At 40.0% G+C, this 11,084-nt stretch overlaps 1 protein-coding gene across 2 annotated transcripts; it reads right to left on the bottom strand.

Annotated features, from left to right (window-relative positions):
• Positions 1-2,125: 2,125 nt before the first annotated feature.
• Positions 2,126-9,702, bottom strand: nudt12 (nudix (nucleoside diphosphate linked moiety X)-type motif 12). Of its 2 annotated transcripts, none has more exons than XM_084054177.1 (8): positions 9,657-9,702; positions 8,405-8,615; positions 7,397-7,694; positions 6,538-6,820; positions 5,747-5,914; positions 5,221-5,334; positions 4,378-4,577; positions 2,126-3,550 (listed from the first exon to the last, which is right to left on the bottom strand). In XM_084054177.1, exons 2-8 carry the CDS (start codon positions 8,608-8,610, stop codon positions 3,440-3,442), a joined length of 1,380 nt encoding a protein of 459 aa, XP_083910303.1. In that variant the 5' UTR covers positions 8,611-8,615; positions 9,657-9,702; the 3' UTR covers positions 2,126-3,439. The 2 variants fall into 2 exon arrangements, with proteins under 2 accessions (XP_083910303.1, XP_083910302.1); XM_084054176.1 differs by lacking the exon at positions 9,657-9,702 and adding an exon at positions 9,502-9,629.
• Positions 9,703-11,084: the final 1,382 nt, after the last annotated feature.

Below are 11,084 nucleotides of genomic sequence, written 5' to 3'. Positions count from 1 at the left end.
TAGGAAGTCTCCATGGGGTGACTAATCGATAGAAGAAAAGTCATTTTGGGGATGAACTATCGCTTTAATGTCTTGGCAAGAAATGTCTGGGACATTCTCACCACAAAATACCACACAGATTTTGAGTAATGTTTAATGTTACTTTTCTTTCTTTTACCAAAGTTGGGAAACCCTTCAACAACGGCAAAACAATATTTTGTGCAACAAAAACGTGGAGAGAGGTTTTGTTTTTTGTGTCCGGTACTTTACTTTGTTCCAATGCTTTTGATACAGAATTTTTTTGTCTTTATTTTTTAAAATAAGGAAAAATGTGACAACAATAACAATAAGGGGGGAGGGATGGGAAAAGGGAGAAAATTAAAAAATGCAAATTGTTTACCTGCTTTCATGTAAAAACTGTGAAAATAATAAAAATATTTGTCAAAAAAAAAACGTGGAGAGAGGAGGTTCCTGAGACTAGAAGACTTCCAGGTGACAGATGTGTTGTGGATGTGATGTGGAGAGAAAGACCACATTGAGGTCAGCGTTGTTGATACACAATGCAGCACGGAGGACAATAACCATGAACACACAGACCTCCACTGTGTCCCAGCCAAGCTCTCCCACTGAGACACACACAGGGAACCACAGAGCATGTGGATGTGTCTGTTGTACCATGTCATTCTGTCTATGCATTGAACTGCCATTGTCCTATATTATAAGATCCAATCGTATGTATGAGGAGCAACTGGCAAATCTTTCAATGATGCTTTGGCAAGCTGATCATGTAGTAAACAGACATTTTCCTGAGAGAGAGGAAGTTGAAAAACAGGCACATATGCCTAATCTGCGGTATGTGTCTGACTATGGTCTAAAGTCATCACATTTTCACGAGGCAATCATGAGTGACTCGAGCCTCTGTGGTTGTTGTTAGATGCTGTGGGAGGCAGAATATAATCTTAAACTGTCATTTTCCCCAACAAACGATTGTGGAGGTGACGAGTAAACAAACACAGTCCTCTCAGACACCCTGTGAGACAGATTATCTCATGCACAGTCACTTGCTAGGCAAACGGCCAGTGAAGACAATTAAAACAGCAGCCTTGCTCTGTATCCTCATAGTGAGAGCTGTGGAGTCAACAGTCTTGTTCCCCAGGAAACGGTTACTAAGGAGACACAAGCAGGCAGGAGGATTTTCATCTATTGTACCTTTCGTCAGACGAACCCGGTACTTAACTGTAATGCGTCATGAGCAAGCTATGTAACTATGTTCGCAGTTCACTGTAGTCTGTGCCATCTAAAGCAGTGATGTTAATTATCTACACATAGGGAGCCCCTATTTTCACCTTCTCAATAGGCCCCCGAATAGGACATTTTGAAGGGAAGGTAATGCCATTAATTGTGGGATTGTTTCATTTACTGTAAGTGTAACTGTGTGCCAGCATGGACAGCTACTGTACAGTTAATTGGCACACAGAAAAACCTAAATGAACACCCACAATTAATTGTATTTTCTTCAGCTGCATTAAACTGTCAAAATGTCTGCTGTGAAAAGGAGCCATTCTGTAGCAGGAGGTGAACTGGGGTCAACACGATGTAGTAGCCCGATTACATTTCTTGACGAAAAAATGTTGCTCTCATTGTCAGCATACTTATTCTTGTATTAAATACAGCCTAGTGAAATGATGAAAATAAAAACATATCATGCCTCAAAACATCACTGAGGGATACTGATTAGAACATGGTTAAATTACCCATTTTCTTCAATCAATCAAATCAAACAATCAACAAACTCGGGGAATCAATTACATAACAGCACAAAATAAATGCCCCTTAGTCTCCAGCATTTAAATTGGTAAAAATAAATGGTAGACCCAGATGAAAAGAATGCACGGACGGACGGACGGACGGACGGACGGAGGAACACACACACACACACACACACACACACACACACACACACACACACACACACACACACACACACACACACACACACACACACACACGCACACACGGATAGATGGACGGACGAACAGGGGCGAAAACATAGTCTTGGCCACGCCTTCAGCCTGGCCGGACACAAACATACACAGTGCTCAGGATAGAACTCCTTTCCCACATGGGAGACCAAGATTTTAATTGACGTGTGTAGCTGATACAGTAGCTGATATTAATGTTTACATGCTAACATAAAGCAGGATGAATGCCATTATCTTAATTAATTAAATAAATAAGCTGTCTTTAAAACATCTCTGTACTATGTACCATTAATAATTCACATGGGTTATTTATTTCAGTGCATAGAAATAAGTAAAACAGTAAAAACACTCACACTGCTGTTAAATTGGCTTAATTACAGTAGCTAGTCACAAATCAGTTCTCGTTATGCTTTGTGTATACAGAACAAAGAGAGGCACAAATGTGACGAGGCAGTGTCAATTATTCACGGATTAAAATGTCTATACTGAGGTGTTTGTGTTTTAAAAGGCTACTTTCACCTAAAGTTAGACTCCACGAGCACAGGGCTGACGGTTGCAGTAAAGGCCAGCTCACATCAACAAAAACATATGCACATAATACTACTTGTACATACTAATAGACACTTTCCTTTTCTAGCGCCTAATATAATTGGTGTGATTAAGGAACAACTCAGAGGTAGTTACTGCTTATTGCGGTCAAAATCCCCTTAATGTGGTCAAATCCCCTGACATTTTCTTCCTCACCACGATCAGTTGGTCTATGTCTTGGGGGACTGTGAAGTTGAGAATATAATTAGGCCTGTCACAATTATTGTATAATCGCCCAATCGCATTTATTTGGCATAATCGTCAAAATCGTCATAATCGTTTCCAGGTTGAACATTTTCAAGATCAACAAGCTCACAGCGATGCGACGCTTAGTGAGCTTGTAAATGTGTAAATCGGCTATTTCTATATGTCAGTCCTTTCTTTGTATTTTAAGTCACTAGATCTTCAGGCCGCTACACTACGCGCCTTCAAATCCAGTCCTATATTGCGCCGATCAGAGCAATGGTCACCAAGTTATGGCCATTTGAGACACTGCTTTAAATGCCCCATATGTGTGCAATTTAGTTTTTTTGGCAGACCCCTGAAAAGCATTTGTGCCATGTCTGGTGAGGATTGGAGCAATGGTGTGCCTGAGGCCGCCGGGGACCCCTGACGTGGCCCCTGGTGTGACTATTATCATGGCAGACCCCTGACCAGTGTTTGTGTCAGGTTTGGTGCAGATTGTGACAGCCCTAAATGTAATAATACTCAACACCACAGCGCATTCCACAAATAAGGCAAAAACTTTGATTATAGCATCCAAATAAATCTCAACGTGCAACTTCCCCCCTCACTTTGCCTCATTGATTGTGCATTTTTGACTTATCTTGGATGTGATCAAAGATGTGGGGCACACCCTAATCTTCCCTCTGAATGTGTTAGTGGGGTGATTAGAGGTTGGAGGTCATGCCAACCCACTGTTTGACCAGTTGGTGGGCAATGGCCTGTCTGGGAGGCATGGTGAAGACTGGGCTGGACCCTTTGTACACCGAATCAATCACCTGTCAGATAGTAAAACATGTTCAGTTCACAGATTGGTCATCAGTTAAATTGAGGTAAAATATTAGCAATGTTCTCTCTATTTAGTCCTTGTGCATTCTTTCTGCACTGCATACGTTCCTGACTCAATACCATATTGTGGGAATGTGTACTGTTAAACTGTAAGCTGTCACTTATTCATCATCAGTGCCAATCCCACCTAAACAATTCCACTTAAAGCTACAATCTGGAAGGTTTTATGTCCATTGTCTCCCTCTTCTGATGGAGAAGGTATTTGCAACAATATCCAAACATTTTGGTTTACTTTACGTACTCCTACAGACTGAAGCGGCACCTGACACCAGGTTGAGATTTCTCAACGGAAGAGTAGCAAACACTGCAGGTGTGCTAGTTACAATTGAATTAATACTTTGTACCATGCAGATAGGTTAAAATCACAATTTATTCATTAAAGCAAGTCCCAGATTGTTGCTTCAAGTATTGTACTAAAATCAAAAAAGTATGGTTGCATAATACATTCAGATAATACAAAATGAAAAAACATATAAAACATATTTGTAACACTTGTTGCACAAAAGCTAGCCATGTGTTCTGAGCCTTTCATTTTTTGCGCCCACTGTACTGGCCAATAAAGCAAAAATACCTTGCAAATGTTTAAAATGTGTGTTTTCCTCTGAGTGAGGCCAGGGGAAGTAGGGGTCTATAAGCCTTGGGAAAGTTTTTAAGCTTCTTAAGGCTGCATTAGCTGCGTAAGGTCAAATCGAGGCTATTCGAAAGCAACATAAAATCCCATGCTCCTACCCCATGTTCTTCACAGTTCTGTACTAACCTGCTGCCTTGTAAACCAACGTGCCTCCTCGATCTCCTTCTCGTCCACCTTGATGTCGGTCGACAGGGCGACGGCCATACAGCCAATCATGAGGTTGGAGGGCATGGGCCATGGCTGGCAGGAGACATACTGAACCGGTCCCACCTTCACGCCACTCTCCTCCTCTACCTCCCTCCTAACTGCAGCCTCTATAGTCTCACCTGGAAGAAGACAGGGAGAGATGGAGAGTTCACTTCACTTTACTTTTTATCCCTTTAGTTCAGTTTGAAATCTTTGGAATAAAAATGGCTTCAGCAGTTGGTGCTGCATGGATGTGTTGCTGATATTTCATGGTGCTCTTCTACATTATCTACTGTACAACTATAGGCTCTGTGTCCTGCACATCACATATAAGTGGCTGTTGAGTGCCTTAAATGTCCGTAGCCAATGTATAATAAGTATGATATTAGCCTATATTTCACGGCCTTGAGTGTATTACTAATCTTATAACACGGATGTCAATGATTAAGAGCAAGATTCACCCACAAATTTAACCAAAAATGTTCACCAATGTTAACCAAAACCTCACGGAACAGTGGGTACTTGGTTATTGTCATTATACTATGCTGTACAATGCACTGGGGTTCTAACTCGTGTTATAACAGTGGCTCTTTTATCTTTTACAATGTGTGTGTGTGTGTGTGTGTGTGTGTGTGTGTGTGTGTGTGTGTGTGTGTGTGTGTGTGTGTGTGTGTGTGTGTGTGTGTGTGTGTGTGTGTGTGTGTGTGTGTGTGTGTGTGTGTGTGTGTGTGTGTTTGCGTGTGCGTGTGTGTATCTAGAGATGCAGTATTGTATGTGTATTACCAGGCTCTATGAATCCAGCCAGGCAGGAGAACATGCCAACAGGGAAGACTTTCTTCCTGCCGAGCAGACACTGGTTTCCATCAGGATGAATCACCAACATTATGACTACTGGGTCTGGAATCACATGAGCAGAGTATGACCTGACCTGCATTAGACATAATCTAATATACCAACACACAGGTAGCAGGAGTTGTGGGGACGGTTTGGGCTTCATCAGTCAGTACACTTGGATTAACAACGTCTACTTTTTCATGATTCATACATTATATGTATATAATACATAATAAAGAGCCTGGGCTGTGTTCTTTTGTAAAATAAATAATACAAATGTATTCATTAAAATATAATTATAAATGTTAAATATATAATAGGCTGACGGTAGGCAGACAAGCAGTAAGGCAAAGCACAGGAGGAAAGCACTGGCTAAAGGATAAATGTGGCTCTGGATGCAGAGGTCTCAGCCAGCCATGTTGAGGCTACTATTGAGAGGAACTGAAGACCATGACTAGTGAACCAGTGGACTTACCAACGCGTGGGTAGCAGGTATTGTGTACACCTTGCAGGCTTCTACAGTCAGGATTAAGGCAGGTCCTCTTGTACCCTCCATCCTCCACCTTAGTACCACTACCACAGGTGGGACAGAAACTGTAGCGGCTGTGCCAGGCCAACACTGCCCTCGCCTGGGCTATGATACCTGATGGATGGATGGATGGAGAAGGTATTGTGTTTGATATTATAGACATGAAGAAGAAAAGAGTTAATTAGTTTCTCAGTTTGACAGACAAATTAACAATTATAGGAATTTTAGCAGATGTTCTTTATCTACAGTGACTTACTGTACAAAGTGTAACATCTGAGTAAGTTGCATGATCTCATGACAACTAACAACAGGTTAAGCAGCCAAGTAAACAGAGTACTAAGAAAACACATGTCACTAGCATAGCAGGTAGACATCAAAGGTAGCATCTGTTTAAATAAAAAGCTTAGCATCTTTAAGTAACAAGACCGATAGAAAGGACAAGGTAATTTCATGAAGCTGTACCTTAGTTTAATCACAAATTATTTCAATGTAATTAATTACAATAATGCATAATATGAACAGCATATACTTAGACAAGACCCAAAATACTGGACAAAAATGTCAGACTCGGTTTGATGAATGGATGCGAGTGTGACGTAGAGAAAAATGTGTATTGTCATCTTTTTAGTCATTCAAGACATTTTAAATATGACAAATTGATAAGCAAACACAAAGTGAGCAAAGTCAACAAAGAAGGAAAATATTAAACAAGTGCAGAACGCTCAATGCTTGCTCACCAGCCTCATCTTCACTGAGCGTCAGCAGGTCTCTGTGGGGTCTCTGAGGGAAAACGCTGTTTGCTTCTCTGCTTAGTTTAAGGAGCTCAGACGGTTCTGTGTCCGTGTTGATGGCAAACCAGGCAGGAGGCTCCCTGATACTGTCTTCAGTCTGAGGGGAGGAGGTTGAGGAAGACAAGGGCGTGTTCCTCTGCTCCACCCCGAGGAAGATCATCACAGAGTCTGGTTTGTGGAGTAGCTCTTTGACCACTTCGTACCCAAGCCGGCAAACTTTGGTGTGTGTCTATCAGAGTCAGAAGCAGGTTCATTCTGTTTATTCTCTACATCATCCAATATCACCCATCAGCAACAAGAGGTGATTTGGTTGTTAGGTAACATTTATATGAAGGTCAAATCTATCATTTCAATTAATCTATCAACCAAGAAACGAATCAACAAACCAAACACTCAATCACCAACCACCCACCGAAACATTCCAGTAATCATCACAATTGGCTATTTTAAAGTATACATGATTAGAACATGCTTAAACATTCGAAAATTATGGTCTAATATTTCTACAATTGCTACAAATTGCGACAAAACCTGTATATCCAGTCATTTTGGTGCATAAACAAGAGGTTGAAGGATAAAATGTCTGATAATGATGTACCGTGCATGTTCACATCATGTATACTTTTTTATTAGCCTCGGAAACCCATGCCTTTTTTTCTTTACATTACTTAAGAACATTTTTCAAATAATTTATTTATAAAATGTTTGGACAAAATAGCCAATTTTACATCGAGGTGCCCAGATGTCCCTAGTGCCCACCTATGCTGTATCCCTTCTCATAGGTCTAATGGTTAATTAGCCTTACCGCTGGGCCGTCTTCCTGGGAGCTTAACATGGGGCTGAGGTTGGAGAAAAGCAGGTAGACTGAGTCTGGGCTTTTCTGTTTGGTCTCCAACCAGGCCGTGTCTGACCTCCTCTCGCCCTGCCTGTCCAGAGGCTCTCTGTTGAAGTAGTTGTCCTGTTGGTAAAGGTCAGCAGTCTCCAGGATGTGCTGCGGCTGGTCAGGCGTCCCGGCCAACAGGTCGGATATGTGTCTGTGGCCCCAGAACTTGGCGATGTCATAGGCCGTCTGAGATGAGTGGTTCACTGACAATTTATCACAGCTTCAAACACATAGGACGGGACAGGAACAGGCTCAGGGTTGAGGTTAGGGTTTAGTTTATTTGGACATCTATGCAAAAGCTCTTAACCCAGTAAAACCATGAAAGCATCTGTGTCTAGGCCTGTCACAATTATTACATAATCGCCTAATCGCAATTATTTGAGATAATCGCAATTATTTTATTTATTATATTTGCTATGTTGAAAAGTTATCATACATTTTCAAACATTTTCCAAAAATAGCCCAAAAAAAATTAAGTATACAATTCTTACAGTAAATGTGTCAGTCATTTGCCCTGTGCAATTTGTGATTATGAAGCCTTTAACAAAACAGTAATTAAAATTGTATTCATATGTTCAATGCCAAAAACACAATTAAATCGCTAATCGCAATTATTTGTGTGGCAATTAATCGTCAACTTAAATTTGTTATCGTGACAGCCCTATCTGTGTAATTTTAGATTTTAGTGTTGGCTATTCAAAAATAGCAGATATACAAGCTCACAGCCCGGCTGCAAGCTTGTACATCTGCTATTTTTTAACATTTTTGAGTTTGATGTGTGAGAACAACTGATTTAGAAGGCATTTGCAGAATCGGCCTCAGGTCTTAATGGGTTAAAGGCAGTGTAAGTGATTATGTTTTGGTTAGGTTTTTTGGTTAAAGTGCTAAAGAGGTGCTATAGCAAATAATAGAAACAAATATATGTCATACCCATGTGACAGGAGTGTTTCCACCACGTCATAGTGTCCGTTACGTGCAGCCAGCATCAGGGCGGTCCAGCCGTTGTGTCCGGAGCAGCTCAGCTGGGAGGGGGAGTGGGACAGAAAGGTGGACAGCAGGGACAGATTCCCTCTGGCTGCCGCATCCAGGAACTTCTCCTGCATCTCCTCCACTGCACTAAGCTGGCCACTAGTCATTGTAGCTGCGATGACAGGAAAAGGAAGGGAAGCAATAGGCAAATCAATAAAGGATAAGTGGTTTTCAAAGTGGGGTCCAGGGACCCCCAGGGGTCCGCTATGGCAAAATGAGTTAATAGCATCAAGTTTAACCACTCTCTATTTCATACTGTAGTTTGCCTATTCAAAAACAGACACATCTACAAGCTCACACAACAGATCTGCTATTTTTTTTTAAATGTTAGAAAAATCTCATAAAAATGTGGAGATATTTTGAACACATTTATCTTTTATGGGGGTCCTGGATCCCTGGCACAAAACCTTTTCAAATGGATGTCCAGCGGTGAATTGCTTAGGGTCCATGACCTTCACCTTGACATGAGAATGTTAAGAACCACTGTAGATGATTCTGTCCCAAAACGTGGAGACTTATATTTCCATATAATTTATTATTGCTGAACTTTTGTGTTGCATAAAGCAAAGTAAAACTGAACTTAAATATTACCCCAGTATCACTTCATCATTAATGCTATTATGAAAGTCGACAAATAATGCATAACTGCCTGACAAGTTAGGCTGTCTTCAATCAGCAGTGGTGGTTGACTCATATTTTTATGATTTGATTGTGTCATTGTCGTAAAAAAAACCCCAAACATTTCTGTTTGCCTTTCAGCCTTTTAAGTTGCACAGGGCAGATATGACAAATAACTTAGAATATACAAAGAAACGACTGACATATTTGACAACTTTAAACATTAATAGTGGAAATAGCCAATCAACAAGCTCACAACGCTATTTCTGAAAATGTTTGAAAATACATGCAACATTTCAACACTCATATGTTCATGTATGTAACAGCGTTGTTACATAACGTAAAGTACAGCAGGCAGTCAGATCCTTGTGCACCTCTACCTCTAGTCTGCGTTAATGTCACACAATGTAAACATATTACATTATGGAGAGGAGAGCTGTACTTCATGTTGATTTGTTCGGACACGGTAAACGTTTAAGAGAACATAATTCGGTGTAACATAACCATGCTGTAGTAGTTAGACTGTCAGACCAACCTTGTTGTGAGCGATATGCAGGATGTGTGTGAAGTTAACACTCGTCAAGCAGTATATGCGTGTACGTAACTTCCGGTTCGCGGAAATAAGACAATAAGAGTAGAGTTGGCTGTATGGATCACTCAGTGGTTCTTTTTCAACTTTTTCATTCCAAGGACCCCCAAATTGATATGTATGTGGCCGTGGACCCCCACCTGAAAAATTAAGTGTTGTGCCAGGGACCCCCAGAAGCTAAGATTTGTGTAAAAAATGTTCGCCTTTTAAAAAAACATTTAAAGATTTGCAAAATATTATAAAATATGAGCTCTCAATGCGTGCGCATTGTGAGCTTGTAGATCTACTATTTTCAAAACAAGATTTGTACACATTTGAAAACTTGTGAAATAGGTCATTCTGCATAATGAGTACTTACTACTTTTGGTACTTTAAGATAATTTGATGTCAATTATTTTGTACTTTTAGTCAAGTAAATTGAATCGAATACAGGACCTTTACTTGTAACAGAGTATTTCTACATTGCAGTATTGATACTTTTACTTAAGTAAAAGATGTGAGTACTTTTTCCATCACTGTGGCCAGAGGGGGCAGACAGTATGTATGCCCTTGAAGTCTCTTTCATATGCTGGAGCTGGCTCAGGATGTTCTATTTTATTGTGCTTTGATGACATAGCTATCACGCTACAAAAGTTTGGTAAATAAAAACACAGTTTAGGTTCTGTTAATATTTTAATAAAAGCATGTAAAAATGTTACAGCAGATATTGAAAGAAGCATTCATTGCTCCTTTCAATCCATTACAAAATGCCTTTTTAAATTGCACTTATCTGAACACCACACATAATTTGAAATCTAAATCATGACCCTGACAATTTGAGACAAGAAAACAAAATCAGACAATCATTTTGTAGCCTAAATTGTCATTCACACAAATACAATCGTTATTGAATAAAAATGAGAAATAAATAATTCAATGTTTATTTGTTCTATTAATTTTTAAAAAAATGCTTAAATAAAAACATATCTTAGAAAATAAGTCAAACGATAAGTGATTTGTTCAAAATGAATGGCTGGGTAGAGTGGACCAAAAGCCACTCCTTAGTTTCAGTTTCACTTCATTCACCTCTACCAATGTAATTAGTATTGTGTTTGCTTCTACCTCTGACACACAAGCATGGTGACATTTCACCTCAGGGTGCAGGTGCAGCTATAGTTTCACTGGCGCAAGTTGTCTTTAAGTGTTTAATTCAGGGACAACTTGACAAGAATTAATGCAATAGTTATTTACTCTTTACCCAATGCTCAAGTTTGCCTAAAAAAACAGCTTACTTTACAACCTTCTAATCAGCTGTGAACTGCTCAAATCCCCTGCTCATTATGATCACAGACACGATACCGGCAGCATAATCAGAAATAACAGATTTTTTTGTAT

This window comes from Gymnoscopelus microlampas (genome assembly GCF_963454915.1).
Source record: "Gymnoscopelus microlampas genome assembly, chromosome: 4".
Classification (NCBI taxonomy): domain Eukaryota; kingdom Metazoa; phylum Chordata; class Actinopteri; order Myctophiformes; family Myctophidae; genus Gymnoscopelus; species Gymnoscopelus microlampas.
This window is presented reverse-complemented; position numbering and strand designations above follow the sequence as displayed.

Bases quoted from the DNA above. Each gene is read 5' to 3' on its own strand.
- nudt12 (XM_084054176.1), bottom strand. From the start codon at position 9,568: ATGAAGTACAGCTCTCCTCTCCATAATGTAATATGTTTACATTGTGTG. The intron at 6,821-7,396 runs GTAAGGCTAATT...TGACTCTGATAG, and splicing joins CCCAGGAAGACGGCCCAGCG to ACACACACCAAAGTTTGCCG. The intron at 5,915-6,537 runs GTGAGCAAGCAT...TCCATCCATCAG, and splicing joins GCTCAGTGAAGATGAGGCTG to GTATCATAGCCCAGGCGAGG.